Source organism: Melopsittacus undulatus, chromosome Z (assembly GCF_012275295.1).
Source record: "Melopsittacus undulatus isolate bMelUnd1 chromosome Z, bMelUnd1.mat.Z, whole genome shotgun sequence".
Taxonomy (NCBI): domain Eukaryota; kingdom Metazoa; phylum Chordata; class Aves; order Psittaciformes; family Psittaculidae; genus Melopsittacus; species Melopsittacus undulatus.
Genome location: NC_047557.1, coordinates 55,961,419 through 55,981,892, shown reverse-complemented (window position 1 = coordinate 55,981,892; position 20,474 = coordinate 55,961,419). Strand labels below are relative to the sequence as shown.

At 39.6% G+C, this 20,474-nt stretch overlaps 2 protein-coding genes across 2 annotated transcripts in view; one reads left to right on the top strand and one right to left on the bottom strand.

The window, feature by feature from the left end:
• Nucleotides 1-1,056: 1,056 nt before the first annotated feature.
• Nucleotides 1,057-6,992, top strand: GNG10 (G protein subunit gamma 10). Its single transcript, XM_005154853.3, has 3 exons — nucleotides 1,057-1,218; nucleotides 4,246-4,377; nucleotides 6,106-6,992. The coding sequence occupies exons 1-2, from the start codon at nucleotides 1,138-1,140 to the stop codon at nucleotides 4,369-4,371; spliced, it is 207 nt and encodes a 68-aa protein (XP_005154910.1). The 5' UTR covers nucleotides 1,057-1,137; the 3' UTR covers nucleotides 4,372-4,377; nucleotides 6,106-6,992.
• A 3,769-nt stretch (nucleotides 6,993-10,761) lies between these two features.
• SHOC1 (shortage in chiasmata 1) overlaps nucleotides 10,762-20,474 on the bottom strand; it is a 46,723-nt gene continuing 37,010 nt past the window's right edge. Inside the window, exons 19-26 of the mRNA XM_034073096.1 lie at nucleotides 19,897-20,008; nucleotides 18,822-18,943; nucleotides 17,769-17,862; nucleotides 16,618-16,749; nucleotides 14,993-15,142; nucleotides 14,392-14,563; nucleotides 13,634-14,191; nucleotides 10,762-10,879 (exon numbers count right to left, since the gene is read on the bottom strand). Of these exons, the coding sequence (XP_033928987.1) occupies nucleotides 10,779-10,879; nucleotides 13,634-14,191; nucleotides 14,392-14,563; nucleotides 14,993-15,142; nucleotides 16,618-16,749; nucleotides 17,769-17,862; nucleotides 18,822-18,943; nucleotides 19,897-20,008 (1,441 nt within the window). The 3' untranslated portion in view covers nucleotides 10,762-10,778. The remainder of the gene's footprint in view (nucleotides 10,880-13,633; nucleotides 14,192-14,391; nucleotides 14,564-14,992; nucleotides 15,143-16,617; nucleotides 16,750-17,768; nucleotides 17,863-18,821; nucleotides 18,944-19,896; nucleotides 20,009-20,474) is intronic.

Here is a 20,474-nt window from a genome sequence, read left to right as displayed (position 1 = left end):
CATACATTTCACTCAGTATGCAAAAGGTATTCAGAGCCAAGGCCTTTCAAATTGAGGCTTTGCATGAGGCTCAAGCATGTCCATAGTTGGTCATCCCTATGTTCAGAGCAATCTTTTGAGGCTTCAATCTTTATCCCACCAAATTTTTAACAGGCCAGCAAGCTCTGATGGCTGGCAAATGCCCTTCAAAAAGTGAAGGGACTCATTGGTGACCACAAGTGAAATGGTGATGAATGATGCAGACTGAAGATGTAGCTACACTGGCAGCAGTTTGAGCCTACTGGCTACCTGTGTGCAAAGTAGGCTTTTCTTTGCAGGGTTAGATCTTTGAAGGATATTTAGAACTCATTTTTCTCTCTTTCCTCCCATCCCTTTTCCCCCCCTTTTTTCATGTATTTTTTCACTTTCCTCCCCTTTTTTGCTTTTTTGACTCTTTTCCCCCTTCCTCCCTTTTTGCTTTCTTCTTCCTTTTCCCCCTCCCTCCCTTTTTGCTTTATTTCTCCCTTTTCCCTGCATATTTTGCCTTTCCCCCCTTTTTGCATTTCCCCCTTCTCCCTTTTGCCTTTTTTTTGTTCCCCCTTTCCCCTTTTTTCATCTTTGCCTCCTTTTCCCTTTTCTTCCCTTCCCCTTTTCCCCACTTTATTGTCTTTTTGCCCTTCCCCTTGCCTGTTTTTTTCTCCCTTTCCCCCTTTTTTCTTCCCTTTCCCCCACTGTTTTGCTCCCCTTTTTTTTTCCTGCCTTCCCCCTCCTTTCCCCTCTTTTCCCCTTTTTTCGTCTTTCTTTACCCCCCTTTTCCCCCTTTTTCTTCCCCCCTCCTTCCCCTTTTCCCCTCTTGCCCCCCATTTTTTCCCCTTCCCCTTTTCGTTCCCGGTTTGTTTATTTTCTCTGTCCTCTCTTGTTTAACCAACAAGCTTTCCTACCCCCGCTGCACACGGTTTCGCAGCCCAGGCCGCCGCCAGGCGCCGCAGGCGGTCGGGCCGGGCCTCGCCTGCGGGGGCTGATCCGGCGGGGGCTGAGGGCGGAGCGGGCAGGGCCAGGCCCTGCCCGGCCCCTCCCGGAGGAGGCTCGGCGGGGGGAGGCGAGCCGTGCAGAACAGCGCTGCCTGCTTTTGTCCGTGCATCTCCCCGCTGTCCGGCCATGTCTTCGAGCGGCAGCCTGAGCACCATGCAGCGGCTGGTGGAGCAGCTGAAGCTGGAGGCTGCCGTGGAGAGGATCAAGGTGGGATGGGGACGGCTCACCCGGGGACCAGCAGCTCCTGCTGCTGTCTGCCCGCGCCGCCGCCCTGGGGGCGAGTCGGGGGGAAGGGGCCGAGGGGTGCGTGTGCCCAGGTCGCGAGTATGTGTGGAAGGAGCTGCGGGGAGAGACGCGTTAATTCCGCACAAGAAGCTAGTGTCGGGAGCAGCTACTCAGCCCAAGGAGCTTGCGGGGGGAGGCGGTGTGGTCTGTGCCCCCGACAGGCCTGGGAGCGCACGCGATTTGTACGCACGCATGGACTTTCTCCTGCCTAAGGATTTCCAGACAAAGACAGGCTAGCAAGGCGCTCCCGTCATCTGCCACCTCCTAAGGCTTGGCTTCGTGGGGTTTGTTTGGCGGATTTTTGTTGTTTATTTTGCTTGTGGTTTTTTTGGTTGTTTGGTTACTCGGTTGGGGGTTATTTTGTTCGTTTGTTGTTTTTTTTTTTCCCGTCAGCCCAAATTCACCCATGCAAATTCACACCATGTCCAGACAGCTCTGGGTTCTCAGCCGGTTCGGGGGCAGGAAGAGGGTTGTCCGCAACCACTTTGCAGAAAGGATTCTTTCCAGCCAGGCACAACATCCAACACAGGCTGTGAAGGGATTTAAGGTCAAAGTAATTTGTATCCTGCACTTCCCTCATCACCTCCATGCATTCGCCATTTTTCGCTGGCCAGTCACAAACATCAGCTTCCTCAGTCTGACGACAGTGGCAGTATGTTGACCTACGGGAGCTTAGTTAATTGATTTAAAAAATAACTCGGAACACCCTTTCCCACTGTTCCTGTCCTGGGCTGCTGAAAACGTAAAGTTCCCATTGCAAGGTGAAACCACTGTGGCTTTTGGACGTCATCCCAATCAGTTCATTATTGTTACTGAAATCTATGAGCAACTACTGAGTCGTTAGATGTTTGATTGGCTGAAAGTGACCGTAGTTCACCACCGCAGTGACCTGTGACCTGTGGAAATCTGAGAAGAGCACAATGCAGAGCAAATGTGTAGGCTCTTGTGGCAAGGGGGACATTGTCTAACGCAGGAGTGATTGAGCAAACATTTCTGTTGCTTTACACTGCCAGCAGTAACCTGGATCTCTGCTCCTGCTCATTTTTAGGCACATACCCCATCCTGCTTTCTCTGTGGGTAGGCAGGGTATATAAAAAACGTGGTGTGTAGTTTATTGGGTGTTACTTTGTGGCAGTAACATATTCTGGAGCTGGTTTTCTCAAATATGAATCTCATACTTGCTTTGTGTTTGCTTGTATTCTGGGGAGCCTTGGCCTTGATGACACCACGCAGCCATGTGCACAGCAGTCTCTTTCCAAGTCTGCTGCTCCAGGGTCTTCTTCATGTCTTTTGCACAAGTGAAATTATGCACAATTAAAAGTATGTCTTATACAAAGTGTCGTCTTGGTTTCTTGACATACTGTGTAAAACCAGCGGGGGTATATTCAGCTGGTGAAGAGCCACTTGGATCAAGTTTAGCAGATGCTGAGACAGGAGAAAACGTTGTTTGGCTCCTGTGAACAGACAATGTTTTCAGACAGAAGCTGGGCATAAAAGTGTTTTTTTTAAATACATCCCCTAGCAGAGAGTCGCAGTGGTGATTTTGTTTACACTGCCAGCTTAAAGACCAGACAGGAACAACATTTTCAGAAAGAGGAAACCAAGTAGGAAAGAAGTACCCACACACATCTTGGAGGCTGCCGCAGGAAGCTTTTTCACCCATGATGAAATACATCAGAAACCCTCATACTTTTCTGTGTATGCATTTCTGTAAGAATGGTATAGGGACATAGGTAGGGCTAAGAGTATGCGGATCTGTGCTAGAACAGCAGTTTGCTCACAGGGATGCCAAACCTCAGGTTTGTGTCTTTGCAGGAGCACCAGCATATGCATACCTCAGTGTGTCTTGCAGAAGTTGGGCAGCAAAGTGCAAGGAGACACAGTGAGGAACTGCTAACTCTGCTATGCTCACAGGGCAAGCCATGCCCTGAACGACTGTCTTCCCAGGAAAAAGCCCCATGCAGCCTTGGCCTAGTAAGGCAAGCAGCATCTGCCTGGTAGCCATGTGGTCCATAGTCGGGTACCAGCAAGGGGGCAGTGCTGTGGCCAAGGGAAGGGTGCTAATGCTGGGTGTTGAAGGGGCTGGGCAGAGCAGAGACCTTTGCATCCTCCAGAAAGAGGTTCTCCTCAAGGAAAAGAGGAGGGACAAAGCCCACTGACTAGCAGGGATCCTTGCTGCAGGTGCTTCTCCCTGTGCTCCAAGAGTACAAAAGAACTTGGGAGGCTGTGGGTAAATGCTTCTCCTAACAACTCCCTGAAATGCTGACAGGCAGTTACCAGTATGAGTACCCTGGAGGAGACTTGGGAGGCAGTGAACAGGAAAGCAGCAAAATAGCAAATGAAAGCATGTCCTGGGACAGATTTTCTCACTTTCTTCCAGACATTCTAAGAACCAAAATCCCATCTGGGTTCCTGGGCTTGTTCCACAGCACTGGACTGTGCTCTCTGGGGCCAGAGTGTGGATTTGAGGCTCTCACATCATTGCCAGGGGAAGGTGGCAATTTGGATTTTAGAAACTTGTAATGCTTATCTTTTCGCTTTCATTCTTTGTTATGCTCTGTGTTGTTAACAGTTTGGGAATGAAAACCCTTTTAATAAATTAACTCAGGACATACGAGTTCAAATATAAACCTGTAAACAGTACAGTAAATTAGAAAACATTGTGGTCACAGCCCTGTGCATTTTAATGAGGACAAATTGCATTGCACTTGCACCTCTGTCCTCTATACCACTCTGGCTCATCAAATGGCACAGTATTTCATGTGTGTTTATTTGGAGCTTTGTAAATGTGCATCTGTGCTGATGTATTTGCTAGTTTAGAATCCAAGAGCTGGCTTGGCTGCTCTCCAGCTCTGCTTCATAATGGCTGTTCAAGAGGAAATGCCTAATAGATGCTTGTGAATTAATTAGTTTCCTCTCTGGATTTGTTTCTCTTTTCCCTTTGTGCAGGTCTCTCAGGCAGCTGCAGAACTCCAGCAGTACTGTATGCAAAATGCCTGCAAAGATGCCTTGCTTGTTGGGGTTCCTGCAGGGAGCAATCCCTTTCGAGAACCCCGATCCTGCACTCTACTCTGAAATCAGGTAATAAAGTCACAGATACCACAACAGCAACTCGGATTTGAAACCGAAACCCTTGGAGAGACTAGCAAAGTGGTGATAATTGTTTTAATGTCAAGTTCTGGGTAGCAAAGTGTCATCACTTCACTGCTACTCTACAAATTGTTTTCTGTTCCTATGAGGTGTGACAATGGAAGCATGTCTCTTTCCTACAGCTCCTTCTAGAGGTGTTTTGTTTATAAGTTGGGGTGGGTTTGTTTTTTTTTGATCTGTTTTTGTGCTTCAGCAGCTCTAGGGTCATTAGTGACAGCCAAAATAATAGAGCTGCCTCACTACACAGCTATACAAGCAAGTCACATACTCAGCTTGAAGTAAGATAAAGACGTGGCAGATGCATGTATTCTGATGCCGAACTCGCAGCTTAAGCAAGAACCTTGTTAAAATACATGTTGTCTTCAATGTCATTTGGTTGTGTGTGTCCTTGGGCTCTTTCTGTTGTTACTGAACAGCTGTATATTGGTACAGCACCAAAAGTGGTGGAAGCTGAGAGGAGCTGAAGCAATCTCTAATCACACCCTTCATAACCTTTTTCAGCACAGGTCTGAACGATGAGATACTCCCTAAACTTTGCCTGCCCTAGCACTCTGCACTGCTTGTAGCAGTGGAACACTGGCTGGCTGGCTGGGTGGGTGACTGTCCAGCATTGGCAATTCTTTGGGATCCAGTTCTGTGATTCCCACTGTTGTCTCTCCCATGTGTCTCAGTGATTGTAGCTGGAGGAAGGGAGTTCATGTGTGCTTGTAGTCTTAGGCAGGATGATGCCAAACTTTTTTTGGAAAAACTTATTCCTTGTGCATGACAAACGAAGGTGGAAGTAGGACGGTCAGAAGGGGTTACTCTTCAAAATTAAAAATCAAATATTTCCTGATAGAGAGCTGAGAAAACTATAGGGAGAGGAAGAACGACTGAATTCTGTTCTTTCTCTGAGAGCACTATCAAAGTGAAAATGAATGGGTTTTTTTTAAGAGCAGAATTTAAACTGGAATGTGAAGTACTTACAGAATCTTCCCCTTCCTGCTGCCAGGGTTCCTGAGAATGCAGCTGTGCTTGTGCCTCACCAGTAGTGTGCTTCGATTGTTGCTACATAGGTTTGACAACACAGGACTGAACCTAAAAGGGAAGAAAACTGACCATGAGATGGTCTTCTGGAAAAACTTGGGGGGGGGGGGGGGTGAAGCACCAGCAGAATATTTTCTTAACTTAGGTCTACCCTTAATTCTTCCTGCAAACAAGATGAAATTGGCAGTGATTGTTGCATGTGTTATTGTGCTATCAAAGCAGCCTTTTGCTTCTTATTTCTTGTCTCTCTGTGTGTATAGATATATTTCTAGGATTCAAGTTTGATTGCATCATCCAGGCAGCATACAAAATACTTCCTCAGACAAGTTGGATGGTAAATTTGTGATATTTCTAGAAAAGTACAGCTCAGGCCAGGATGTCATTTAGTAGCCTTTTGCTGATAGATCAGTTATCTAGTTTTTTTATTTAGTTACTTTAGGATCAAAAACAATGAAACCAAGGTAAAAAACCCAACTAAAAAAATTTAGAAGTATTCAGGATGCCAATACCCAACAAAGAAAAGTGGTTATTCAGTTTTTCTTAGTGCAAAGGAGCTTTTCTGCTATGACTTCTAAGAGAAATGTGTCAGCTTGGAAAATAGCTTTTTTAATGGATTTACTTTTCCTCTTACAGGGAAGGTCTTCAGAGAGTTGCCTTCAAGCATGACATGATTAACAACTGCCTTTCTTTCACAAGAAGAGTCTTTCTCTCTCTGTCCTAACTTGTGTGGCTAAACCAATTTCCTAAATATTTATCTGTTTTCTTGTGTATCCGAACTTCACTGTCTTTTGCTAATGTTCATAAAGTTTTCTAATGTAACTGTTACTCTTTTCAGAATTGTCACCATTGTTGCTACACTGTGCTAACTATACAAATACTACTTGAGAAGTTTACATTTTAGAAAAGACCTGGATTTTTACTAAATTACTATCTTGATAAACTGTTACACTGGAATGAGAATAGAAACTATTTAGGATTTGGTTGTTGTTTTTTTTTTCAAAATAAAACATTCAAAAAGTGAATTATTAAAGTATAAAACTAAATGCTGTTAGTACTCAAGTAATGTTCTCAGCGGAATTTTGCTTCTATTAGTAAACTGGAACCAACTACAGTTCTTTTTCAAGTGCATTTAAGTCCATAAATGACACATATTAGAAACTGCTGGACATAGTGTCTAACACAGGCTTGGTTCCTAAGGCTTCTTTCTTACAAGACCTCTAATCTGTAACACTCTCCTAATTAGTTTTAGTAAAGGTGCTGTTGTGGTGGAATATCCTTGACATGTACAAATTGTGACCAAACAGACACTAAAAATGTGTGAACACCCAAAGGTAGTTGTATGTGTAATTGTCAAGGTTTACAACATGCAAAAATACTAAAATGTGCTTGGTCATTTGCCTTCATTTTTTTATAGCACTTTTAAAAGGACAACTAACTTTTTTAATAGGTTTGTAATGTTGTCTACTTTCTATTGTTTGTATTAATCTTTTCGAAGTTTGGAAATAAAATTCCTTTCCCTACTTTTTGTGGCTTTTAACTCATTGTTTAGTTGTAACAAAGAGAAGATATTGTGAAGAAGAGAATACTTTGGTTCTGCAGTGGAAGGGGAGGCCTCAAGCTATTTGGCAAAAGGTTTTCATGCTTGCTGTCCTGCAGGAAGGCACTGAAATGTGGGTTGTAAAACTGCCAGTGTATTTTGCCACTAAATGTAGGGGAGAACATCCTTCCTTAAGGGCTTTTCTTTACTCTGGCTTCCTTTCTTTGTAGGCTATTTGAACAGGGCAGGTTTGCTTTCAGTACTTTACACATTCATTCACTGCAGAAGCCTGCAGGAAGCCAGATTGTTCTTACTTGCACAGAAGTGGTCAGAAACTTGGATTGAGGTCAAAATGTTCAAGTTGGGGAGGGTGTAGAGGGATGAGAATATGCATTAAACGCCTGCTAACAGCCATCATCTGGCTGATGGCCACTCCCTCCTGTGCAAGCCCTTCATATTTCTTTCACCTCCCACAGTGAAACCTTCTCCCTGTCCCCACATCTGCTTCTCTGTCCAGGCTCCCTTGCAGCATACACTTCCCTGCTTAACGTCCTCGCTTGAAGCTTGGGCTCTGGAGTGGCTGCTGAGCTGGCATAACAAACTGCCAAATTACAGTGTGCAGAAGAAGCAGCCGCTGCCACCCAGACACATGACTGCTGTCTCTTTGTTTCCCTGCCCAGCCCCATGGTTTCAGCTGGAGCACCACGGTCCACAGGTGCTGGAGGAGCAGCACTGTGAGTATTCTGCAGGTCCTGGCTGCACCACATCCTGCACCAGCAACAGGTAGAAACACCATGCATTAGCTGTGATGGACTAGGAGCACTCCTGGTTATTCTGCAGTCTCAGGAGGAAGACACATTCCAGTCCCTTCAGAGGAGTGTGCTCCTTTACTCAGCTTGATTTCAGTTACAGGGTACAAGGAGGGAGAGGGATGATAGCAATGCCACCTCTGCCCCCCAAGTCATGGTCTATGACAAAAATCAGGTGTCAGACTGAGCTCCACAGCAGGGTTGGTTGGTGTTGAGGCTCTTGGATTCCTGTTAGGAGTCAGTTTTACAAAGCATGCCGCTGCTGGGGTGATGTTGTGTCAGCTGAATGAAGCAGCTTGTGTTTTATCAGCTCAGCTTTTGCAGGTCCCTTTTTTCCCTTGCAGGAACCTGCCAAACAAGTCTGGGCAGTTGTCTGCTGCTGCAGGCAGAACAGGGTCTCTCTTACCTGCCTCACCAACTGGACAATGTCTTGTCTCCAGCTACAGTTGTTTTCACTCATCTTTGCAAAACTGACAGCTGGGGTGGTCTGGACAGAGACAAGCATCACATTTTGCTGCCCCTGCTTTAATAGATGCCACCTACAGTGGGATGGGCAGCTCTGGACATGTAACAGTGTCTTGTCTTTCTTTCCCAAAGACCATGCAAGGGGGCTGTCTGCTTAGGTTTTAACACTCCACACAGCACACATGGGCCTTCTGAAACAAGGGGAATACCAGGTTTCATGGCAGCAGGTTCCACAGGATGCCCACAATAAAGCACATCAAGTGAGCGTACACTGTGCACCAAGTGTCTCACATGAGACACAAGGCCCCCTTTGTCACTGCCACCTCTCACAGTTCCTCAGCACACCTACAGGTGCCACCTGCCTCATCACTAAGCAGTTTACAAGTTTGATCCAAGAACTGAGTGTCCTTCCCCACTGATGGAGGACTGGTGGTTAGGAGTTAGTTGCTTCCTAATTATTTTAGTTACAGATGATCTGGGGGAGAAGGGAAGTGCATTTTTTACAGTGTAATAATCCTCCACATTAAACAGATGGGAGGAGGGGTGAGAATGGCACCTATGATAAATTTTCTAGTGTGTACATATCTGTGAGATACCAAGAGTCATAAACAAATAAAGTAAAAATGACTGGTCATTGCAAGCCCTTACCATTATTTGCCATTGTGTTGCCAGTAACTAACTGTACACTGACATCTTTTCTACCTAATGGAAACTTAACACAGACAGCACTTGAATTTTCTCTCCTTACTTAACATGGGCAACATGCCCTTGCTTTTGAAGTGATCTAGAGATTATCTGAGCCAGTCTTCCAAGACTGCCCATGTAAAAGTTCTGGCATCAGCCTTTGCCTGTGTGAAAGGAGGACATAAATAAATAGTTTGGCAGGGGCAGCTATAATTTTCTGCACAGTGGTTGTCTGTGACTGAGACTTTGTTGAGCTGCACTATTAAAAGAACAGATTCCTGGGCATGGAAATTTGGGATGCAGCTCTGACAAACAGAGCCAAACCCAACGAATCAAAGAGAAGTAAAATGGTTAGGTCAAGTGACCACAGAAATGGGCCACAAATAGAAAGCAAACTGCAATCTCCCTTTAAGGTTTTTCTCTTATAATGGGCAAAGTAGGGAAACCCTGTTCACAATTCTGCCAAAGCTCTTCTTAAGTTACACTTGAAAGGTGTTTTCTAAAGTGTTGCAAATAATTTTGATACAAATAGTCTGGGGATATTTAGTGTGAACTGAAATTGCTATTAGTGCTGTCATCATAGCTTTTAGGAATTTTCAGCTAAAAATCATCACTCTATTTGCTCTGAGACCAGAGCTTTCTCCCCTAAATGCTGGTTTTATTTTATCCAAAAATCGAATATGCACTTAATAAAGACTCAAAAAGGCAAGAAAGTATTTTACTGAAAGCATAAACCATAAACTTGTTTTGTTTTTCTTTCTGTTATTGCATCAAACTCAAAAAGACTTGTGAATTCTAAAACTGAATCATCTCAGCTGCAGGCCGCTGAGCAGGCACTGGAGCTGGCAGGCATGCGGGTGCAAACTGTGCATGCATTCCTGCAGCAGAATGGAGTTACTGTCTACGATTGCTCCCACACATACTTCCTGTTTCATTGCCAAACTTCTGATGGGAAGTGAAGGTTCGGGTACTATTCTACCCTCTCTCTTCTGTAGCTTGCAATTGAGATGCCTTTTTTTACCCCCTTCACAAATCTCTTACCTCTTCCAGCTGTAACCTTCATTATCTGTCAGTGCTTCACAGATGACTCCCATCTCCCTGCTTGCCGACACACAGTAGCAGACTGAAAAATGTGGATGCTAACAAATGGCCTCCCCCAGATTATGAGAGAGCTGGGGTCACAGCCAAGCTGTTTGAATTAAAACTCTCAGAGTTGTAAATTTCAGCATATCTCTTACATAAAACAAATAAGACTGTCTAGAAAACAAACAGGTTGTTTCTGTAGCTCAATTATGATAAAAGGCAGTTCATGAACTTATCACATGAGTTTTTAAATGAGCTGCAGAGATGAAGAAGTGGAACTGCACCCAAGGGAAAAAACAGAGAGTCACAACTATGAGTGCAAGAAAACTCTAAAACTCTTTGAGCACCTTGAGAGTTCAGCATATCTGGTCTGTTTTTAAGCATGTAAAGCTGCATGCTCAGGGAACAAACATAGGTGCCTTGAAAATTCCACTAGCTTCAGTATCTGGGTTTTTTTTTTCATCCATATTTTATTTTTTTGCATAAAGAGTGATAAAGAAACTATATATCACACATGAGAACAGAGAAACAGTAATTGTCCAAGTTCAAGGAACCAGTTTGTTTAGTAAAATTTTTAAAACATATAAAAGAATTCTGAATTAGTAAGGATTCACAAACTCTAATTTCTCTCTAACAATTAACAAAAAAGTTAAATTTAATCTATTTCCCTTCAAAGACTAAGAATTTTAAAAAGTGTGTGTAGTATACAAATCCCCATTCTATCCCATTCAAAAGAATTTAAGACGTGTTTGTCCATCACTTCTTCCAGGGACTCTTTCATATGTCAGTCTTTGTTTTTTGAACTCTGGTACTTCTGCAAATCCTGAATCTGGAAAAGAAGTGGAAAGAAATTTTATGTATAATAAACTACAAATACAACGTGTATGCAGACTTAACTATGTGTTTCTCAGAAACAGTAATAGACTTTGGCTCTAATCAGTATGCTCTGTGTGAAAAGTATCAACTGCCATAAGGCCAAATGTATACAGATTAACTACTTACTACTGCTGATTATTTTTATAGATATCATCCTGCAGTAATAAGACAGGACCTTCTGCAGTATAAATACCTCAACCTGTGTTATGCTTAACCACAATATTTCACAGTATTTCAACAAAAAAATGAATGCTTATTTCTATTTCATTAATATGACACTAGGTACCATTTAATAATTGTGAAAGTTGTTTATTTTTAACCAGAGCTATGTTCATGTTTCTAAGTTGTTTAAAAAAAGCTACTTACATTCCTAACATTATTTTTACAGTAAAATATTTGAGTAGTTGCTTATTCAAAATAAGTTACTGTAAGAAAATCCTGTTCGGTCTTTACAAAAAGTATTGTCAGAAATCTTTAACACTGACCTGAGGATTTCATCTGTTCCAGTGGAAATATTGGCTTGGCATATTGGCATTGTTTGTGGCTTAACAAAAATTTGATCTGATGCTTGAAGAAATCCCTGGGGGGTCCCAATGTGTCTTTTTAACTTAACTCTATGCAAATTTCTTAAACTTGGGGTTTCACACTTCTTAAATCTGGGGCTTCAGAAGGCTTTCACAATATTAAGGTGGGGTCTGGTTTTGTGTCTTGTGGGGGTTGGTTTGTTTGTTTTGCATTAGCATGCACAACTATTTAGTATACTTACTTTCCCCCTGGCTATTGAATAATAAAGTAAAATAATCCTATCCTTCCCATATCTAAACACCAAATCACTTTTCATCTTTTTATTTGATTCAGATATAAGTATAATTCTGCCCTATTGGGAAGAGTATTACAAAAAGCTTTTTACTCAGAGATCACTGCATTCAGTTCTGGGATCCCCAACAGAAGAAGGACATGGACCTGTTAGAGCAAGTCCAGAGGAGCCCACAAAGATGATCAGTCTAAACTGAAAGAGGATAGATTTAGATTAGACATTGAGAAGAAATTCTTCACTGTGAGGGTGGTGAGAGCTCAGCACAGGTTGCCCTGAGAAGCTGTGGATGCCCCATCCCTGGCAGTGTGCAAGGCCAGGTTGGATGGAGCTTTGAGCAACCTGGTCTAGTGAAAGACATCCCTGTCCATGGCAGGGTGGTTGGAACTGAATGATCTTTCAGGTGCCTTCCAACTCAAACCATTCTATCATTCTATGATTCTATGATCACAGTGTTTACAGAATAGTGTAAAATTGGTTCTAGAAGAATCTGCCCTGATCTCTACTGAAACTACAGTCTTTAGAATTTTATACTATCAGTGCCAGTTTTAGGCTCCTGAAATACTGTTACCTACCCATAATACCCTAGGTCTCAAATTTAATCACAATGGAGAGGCACCAGGTCTTTTCAGAGTTTCTGTATAAACATTTTAATTTACAGAATCTGAAACGCAAAAGCAGTTCACCATATCCAATTAAATTTTCCTCTCTTTATTTGCATAATCACCTTAAGCAGCCCAAGAAACATAATGGTATCACTTAGCTACTTGTGTTTTCAGGAACGAGTCTGATCTATTTAGTGAAAGCATTTTAACGCTATGCTAACCTTGCCGTACTAGCAAGATGTTTAACAACAGGTAGCAACAAGAAAACATAAATCATCTGTGCTAGGAGTTAGGCACTTTATTTAAGAAGCTTAATCCTGGATCTTTAAAGAATGTGGCACTTCACCTATAGAGAATCAGCAGAATTAAAAAAACCACCCTACAATGTATGATACAGCAATACATTGTCTAACAGGTGCTTTCTTACTTTTAGGATTCCATGCATACGTATTATGGCTTATCAAAAAAGCCCTCAAGCTAACTATATTTGAGAATGAAAACCAGAGATAAAAAAACTAAAAGAAAACCTAAAAAAAAAAAAAGAAGAGAATCCAGAAGATTTTATGTAAGGTCTGTATACACCTTCAGGGTAAACAAAGTTTTGAAGTGCACATTATACCATCTATTTGAAGAAATATGCTTTGGAATGATCTCAAGTAAACAGTTTAGCCCAGGAAACATTAGTTAAAAAAACATAATCCAAGAATAAGAGAGCTGTATGAATAAAACTTTAAAGTTCTCAGGGTGAAATTTTTAGTCCATTTACATCAATAGCAAAACACAGCCATTAGAAGTATCTATATCTCACTCTCAGAATCTGCTGTATCTACTTTTGGTCCTTCAGAGAAAACAACCCTTTTGTCCAAACCTATGTTTACAAAGCTATCTCTCTCATAATTTTAAATAAATTCAGGCATGATAATTATGCATATTTCAGGCACTGTCAAAGAAAGTGGGGGATGAATCTTACAATATTGGAAAACCACATTTACCAATATTTTCCCATGGAAAAATAATGGCAGTAACACAATTCTGGTTTTAGTTTGGCTTTGTGTGTTTGTTTGTTTTTAATATTCTTTATGCTCAAACCAGAAAACAAATGTTTAGGAATCTTTTAACACAGAAGACAAGTACATGCAATTAAGTTTTTAGTAAAGGAAACATGCAACAGTTGGATTGCATTTGTTTTAACAACTAGCTGAAGAACATACAAAATCTAGTGATACAGATACTTCTGTTTCAGTTGATTTACTAATAGAATTACGGCAAACATATGCTTTGGACATACCTGTTGTATTTTTTTCTTTTGTCCATACAAATGGCGGATTTTGTTTTCTCTTTCCTTTAGTTTCTCTACCTATTTGGTGAAAACTCAGACTTCGAAGCTCATCTGGGTCAACAAAGAAATCAGAGAGGAATCCATCAGGTGCAAATGAATCACATGGGTCTGTGGATGAAGAGTCATTCCATGGGGTCTGGTCAATCAGAATTTCTGGGCTATCAAATGTTGTGTCTCTGAATTCCTTTAGAAAACTCTGTGAGCAATCCTGAGGTTTACAATCACTGAAAGCTGCAAAGAAATTCTCTTTTTCAGAGTTTTTGGAAGAATCATCAGAGCTACAATGCATCCTCACAGGCTCTCTTTGAACATGAAGAGAATTAGTAACATCTAGATGTGCAAAATCTTCACAGTCCTTTGGCACAGCAAAGAAATTCTGCTTTCTTCCCGTAACTACTTCTGAAGAACATGATTTCATTTGCAAATAGCTTGGAGCATCACAGTAAAAAACACCCCGATGAGGATTCAGTGGAGGAATTAAGGTTTCAGAACTCACACGAGATGCTGCTGGTAGAGAAAAATTTGAATCATTCTGGTTGGAGAATGAAAAGATAGCTTATTTCTCTACAATTTACAGAAAATCAAGATGCCATTGAGCATTTTGATTGCAGTCTGCCTCCTCAGACCTTTCCATTATTAGAAGATATAGATTCTAATACACTCAGATTTTCACCTAGTTACATTTTCACAGAAATTGAAGATATTACCTGTGGTGTTTTGTGTCTTAACAAGCAATCCTAAAGAATGATGTTTTTGTTTATAATCCGGATAGAATGTGTTGAAGTTACTCTGCTTTTCTGGGGGTGGTGCACGTTTCATTGGTGTTTCTAGTGGAGCAGCAGCCTTTCGGTTGTACGAAGATGTCATGTCACTAAAATGCTGAAACAGAGAAAAAGATTATTAAGGAGTGTTTGTAGTACATGTCTACACTGACGAATATGAAAAGTTAAAACAGTTGTTAGGATTCTAAGATGTATAATATTTTGTTTACTGGAAAGAAAAAAAGAGATCAATACAGAAGGACAGGCATGTACAGTAGACAATGTTCCACCTGTCTTAAATTTATAACGAGAGTAAGTAATAGCCTGTCTCTTAAAACACAGGAAAATCAATACCTTAATATACTTCATTCTCTTTCATTAGTCCAGAACTGACTTCGCAAAATCTGCTGAAAATTAGCAAGCTTAACACTTTAGATATTTTTAAAAGATACCAGCAAATGTGCACGTAGCATCAGAATAAAAAAAAACAACTGTATTACAATAGCGCAAAAAGATTGATCTCAAACGTAAATTAATTTTGGCCAACCTTTAGAACTTTTTTTGGAACCTCTGGCAGAAGTTCCTGAAGTTGATCAAAGCTTGCAAGAAACAACTTGTTCAGTGAAGATCCCTTCTTTAACATAAGCTGAGCAACCAGAGGACTGACACATGGAAAAGTAAGCAGGCATTTCTCTGTCTGGAAATGGAAATTATTTAGTTAGATTGATATCTGACAAACTTTTTTTTTTTCTTCTTTCCTTTTTTCTTTTTTTACAAAACGGTATCCCTATGAATAGGTCATACAGTGGATCATAGAAATACAGCTTTCAAATAGTGTACTTCTATAGTATGATGAAAACTTTTTTTTTACTACAGATATAACTATTATTTTTGCAAGAGTAAGTTCTGCATAATAGTTTGATAAAAAGCAAGTAATCTAAAGATGCTTGTTTCTGTTCTAAGGGGTGAAACTATTGAATGATGTAAACTTGATTTAAAAACACAGTATCATATTTACTGTTTATTCTCCATTTGGAAGAGGATTCCCTAAGTCAAAATAAGATGACAAGGCTAATTTTGTTTTGCACAGTGTTTGTAAACAGCAATGAGACATGTGCCTAAAGCTAGTGGATGCTAGTGGAAGGCTGAGTGTCACACAGAGGCCAGACAGTTCGTAACTGTAGCATTTTAGGAATCACAGTTTCTGGTTCCTGACTTTAATGAAACTCTGAACTCAGCAGGTGACAGGATCTAATACCTTTAACAGAGACAAAATACAATCAGTGACTCCTCTCAAATTTTTACTGGTAGACTTTACCTCAAAACTGCAAAACCTATAATCCAATATTGCACACTTTAAAGGCCATGTCAATACCTGATTTAAAATGCTTCTGAATTGTGCAAATGCCAAAAAGAATCTTGCTTTACATGAATTCAAAGCTTCCACATAAAATGAATGAATCTGTAAGTTTAACTTAAAAACTTTAATATACAAGATAAAGTCATATATTTGACTGTGACTAATGGACCTGTTCAAGATTTTATTGTAAATACCAAATGTCAGCTACTGCATGACCAGTTAAGGAGATTTCTGCTATCTTGTATTAAAGCAAGTCTGTCAGCAGCACTATTCACTATTCTAGCAGAAGGCAAGTGACCCTTCCACTAGACCAGGTTGCTCAAAGCCCCATTCAACCTGCCCTTGAACACTGCCAGGGGTGAGGCAGCCACAGCTTCTCTGGGCAACTGGTGCCAGTGTCTCACCACCCTCACAGTGAAGAATTTCTTCTTAATGTCTAATCTCAATCTCCCCTCTTCCAGTTTAAACTCCCTGTCCTATCCTTGCAGGCCCTTATGAAAAGTCCCTCTCCAGCTTTCGTGTAGCCCCCTTGAGGTCCTGGAAGCTGCTCTAAGGTCTCCCTGGAGCCTTCTCTTCTCCAGGCTGAACAAGCCCAACTCTCAGCCTGTCTTCACAGGAGAGGTGCTCCAGTCCTATATATGTATGTACAAAGACATATATAAAATATTTGTTTCTGTATATAATAATAATAATAATACTTATTTCAATAATATATTTTAAGAGAAGAACAACAACAATAAAAAAAAAGCCTAGAAATTTCTAAGTCAGAAACAGGAAGAAAATAGTGTGATTCAGTGGGAAAACAGACAAACCTCAGATGGCAAGACAGAAAGCCAGGATTTGTCCAACCAGTCATGAGGACTTGTATTAGATGCTATCAAAATGTTGTCAGCAATCTGACGAATTACCAGTGCTGTCTCTTCAATCCCTGGCATAAGAACTACCTAAAAGTAATTGATACATAATATTTTTGGTCAAAAACCCCTCATAGTAAGGCATGTCTTAATCTGCTAAGTTAAATGGAAAAGCTTAAAGGTGACCCTAAATGCAACAGCTGGTAATGTGGAGTAATTAAACCTGATCCCTGCTTACCATATAGAGGAACTCCAACCTCTGACTACCAGCCTGGTTGCCAATTACACAAATCCTATGTAGGTGAAAGTAGTTTACCCTGTAGGTCTTTTATATGTAATCAAGTTTATGAGTATAACACAAGTTTCTAACAGAGGCGGTAATTCTGAGATGCCTAAAATGTTTTAAGAGATGACTCTTGAAAGTGTAAGTAATATACAGATAAACTACACTGCTGAGTACATAGCATGAAAAAAGCTTTGTCCTCTTTTTAACATTCATTCAACCAAATAAATTTGAAACAGATTTTAATATGCAAATAAGTTTAAAATGCCTAAAATATGTTTGCCTCATGAAAAGAAATACATTACAGTCATCAACTTGGTAAACCAAATGAAACTTTTGTCCCATTTTTTAAATGTTGATTATTCTAGATACTTTCTTATTTATATTTATGTATTTTCTTATTTTTAATGAAAAAGTTAATTTATTTTGTCACATTGAAAAAATAGCAAACTAGCTGACAGTAGAGAAAATTACACTTTATTTTCTTCTGCTACATTAGTAACAAAATATTAATCTGAAACTTCGAATTAAGACATAAGTAAGATTAATACATGTTCTAATAATTTATAAAACTAGAGGTACAATCTCATTTGTTGGCTCTTAGTCATAAAACCACTTCAGCTGCTTTTTGAATCTGATCTAACTTGTACTGGAGGGAACACAGTCTTTTCACCAACTTCAGAAGCACTGAATTAATGTTCTCTCACTTATTTCAGTAACTTTGAGTTATTTTATGCTTTTGATGTAGAATATGTACTCAATTAAGCACTTTCCCAATATCATACAGTGAAGATTAAAACAGAAAGGTTGTTACCAAAAGCATTACCTTTACTTCAAAGTCTTCTGACTTTTGTGTAAGTTCAATTAGCGCAGCATAAATTAAGACAAGGTTAAGCACAGTGTCTCCTCGGAGACTGTACCTATGAAACAGTTTAAGTGGATTGTTAATATTCAATAGGCATATGTAATAATACAAAAACGTTTTCTCCATGTATTAGTAAATGTCTGTTTCATTTCCCAAAGTGAGAATGCTAGTGCAGTCTGAGCATTAGTATCTGTGAAAAGAGAACTAAGGCACATTGAGTGACTGAGCGCTGAAAGATGCACTGTGAGGAACAAAATGGGGTCAGCCTGCAGCAAAGCAAGCCTGGCTTGGAGCAAAATGATGGGATCAGGGTTGGTCACTGGAGAAAAATCACACAGAGAGGAAAGGTGATATGTGCAAAATTTATCACTTGCTCACAGAAAAAAATCTCACAGTACATGGTAAAGGAACTTATGCTTATGAACTACATATAAAAAAACCTGTGCTTCCACAGTAAAAGTAGAATTACTGATGGAAGAACACTTGAGGAATGTCTCCCTGTTGAAAATTATACACAGTGATGATAACACAGTAAGTCATAACCATGTATTTGTAGGGGTTAATTTATTTCAACCAGTTATAAAGAATTATTCCAGTAGTTAATATTGTTAGCCTTGTGAAATTTCTGGATGCGTTAAATTTTAAATACACCTCACATTAGCATTACCTGCCTCAAATCCTGTTATTTTGTAACAACCATTTCTTTATCTCTTATATAAGCCTAAACCAATCCTAACACATAAAAGCCATCTTTGTTAACTCTTTTTTGCATCTCCAGTGATCACTGTTACTTCTACCATTCCACTGAGTTTTTCAGCAGGCACATGAGAACACTATAACTAAATAAAAAGGCCAAAGCACAGTAGAAATATGAGCTTACAATATTCGTGCTGTCCTAAGAGAAACAGAGAAATTAAAAGAGCAAAAAGTGTTAGGTTGTTCTAATAAGCACCTTCCTTTAGAGATAAGTTTGTTTTAAAAATACCAAGACAACACAAGAATCTAATAACTTACTCTAAACTCGGTCTTTCTCTGGAATAGAAAACAATCCAACAGCACGTATATTGGAGAGACAGAACCATCAGCTTCAATATTACATTTTCACAGGATTTCTCACAATTTAGTTCTTCCATAGTCTACCACAAAATTAATATAAAAAGTAAAAACTAAATAAATATATTACCACAGCTGTCACAAGCTTTTAATGTGCATCTCTTTATTATGCAGAAGTTAGATCAAACATAGATATAGCTAGACAATACAGGTATGAAAGACACATCTGGGAGTGAGGAAAGCTGAGTTGTATTCCCAGCTTTTATTTTGTTTCATTTACTGCTTCATGCCTCTTTTTCCCTCCTGTAATTAGGAAACACTGTTACTAACTTTTTAGGATGTTCTTAAGATTTTTGAGAACTTTAATAACACAATACTGTTATAAACCTCTGAAATACTTAGCCTATACAAATCGTATTATATTTACATGGAATATATGAAGTACAACATCACTAACTGCAGTAGTATTTGCAGTACAATGTAGGAACGTGTTGTGCATGCAGTATTAATTGATTGTTCTACTCTTTATCTATCTTTCAGTAGCAGTTCTTCTAATTGTAAAGTCATCTGTCTTTCTGCATACCAGAATTTAAGTATTATGCTACTGTCTGAACTATTACTTTTTATTAAAAGTAGGACAAACTATTCTGTAAACTAATTCAGCCAATTATCTGAAATTGGAGGAATTAACATGCATACTAGTAAGAAAATGCAGTCACAGATACATTTAATTTGTTATTAGAATATTCCTTTATATAACCCTATTTTCAAGTATGCATCCTTTAACTGTATTTAAAACAACCCAATCTCAGGTCAAATGTTACACATCTGTGAAGAAATATGGTTACAGATATGAGAACATTTTAAACTAGTCAAACTGGCACAGGCAGAATTTGGAGTTAATGAATTTTGAAATAAATCATAATGTGAAACAATGCATGAATTCAATACAATTATGAAGAAAAAAAGATAGATTAGAAGGCTGCAGAAGTGACCCAATGCATAACAGGAATTGGACATAGTTTATTTTTTTTACCTGCAAATAGATAGCAGTACATTCATCTATTGTCAGCACAACATACTGATCTGTACTTCCACAGAGCCTTAAGGAGTAACTACTGCTTCTTTCAACAAAGGTAATGCTGTACCTAAAGAAGCAAAACTATTTTATTAAATCTCAGCTAAGTAAATAATAAGATTGATTTAAAGGAAATGAATAATACACATCTCAATACAATTTTAAAAATTACACAGTCCTTTTGTACCATGGTCTTGTTCAAATATTCAAGCTCACTTCAAGACACATCTGAAGGATATGTATCAGTGTAGCAGTGACTTAATGAAATATTAATGAATTAATTCAATTATGTTGTTAACCGCACAAAATAGAACTGCAATATATAGCCTTTAAATTTACAAAAAAACAGATGTAATACAGAAACTAAGTCAGATAAATGAATAAAATATAATTAGATACTCCTTTTGAGTAATTAAATGTATATGCATTTCTTTTCTTCCTTTCACGACTGTATAGCACAGTCAAAGCAAACTGTGTGAAAACTTCCTGACTGCCATTGGTATGATCCTAAATTTTTCTAAGTGAATGAGAACTGC

Excerpts from the sequence above, each read along its gene's own strand:
- GNG10 (XM_005154853.3), top strand. The coding sequence starts at position 1,138 with ATGTCTTCGAGCGGCAGCCTGAGCACCATGCAGCGGCTGGTGGAGCAG. Across the intron at positions 1,219-4,245 it reads CTGCCGTGGAGAGGATCAAG|GTCTCTCAGGCAGCTGCAGA; the intron begins GTGGGATGGGGA and ends CCCTTTGTGCAG.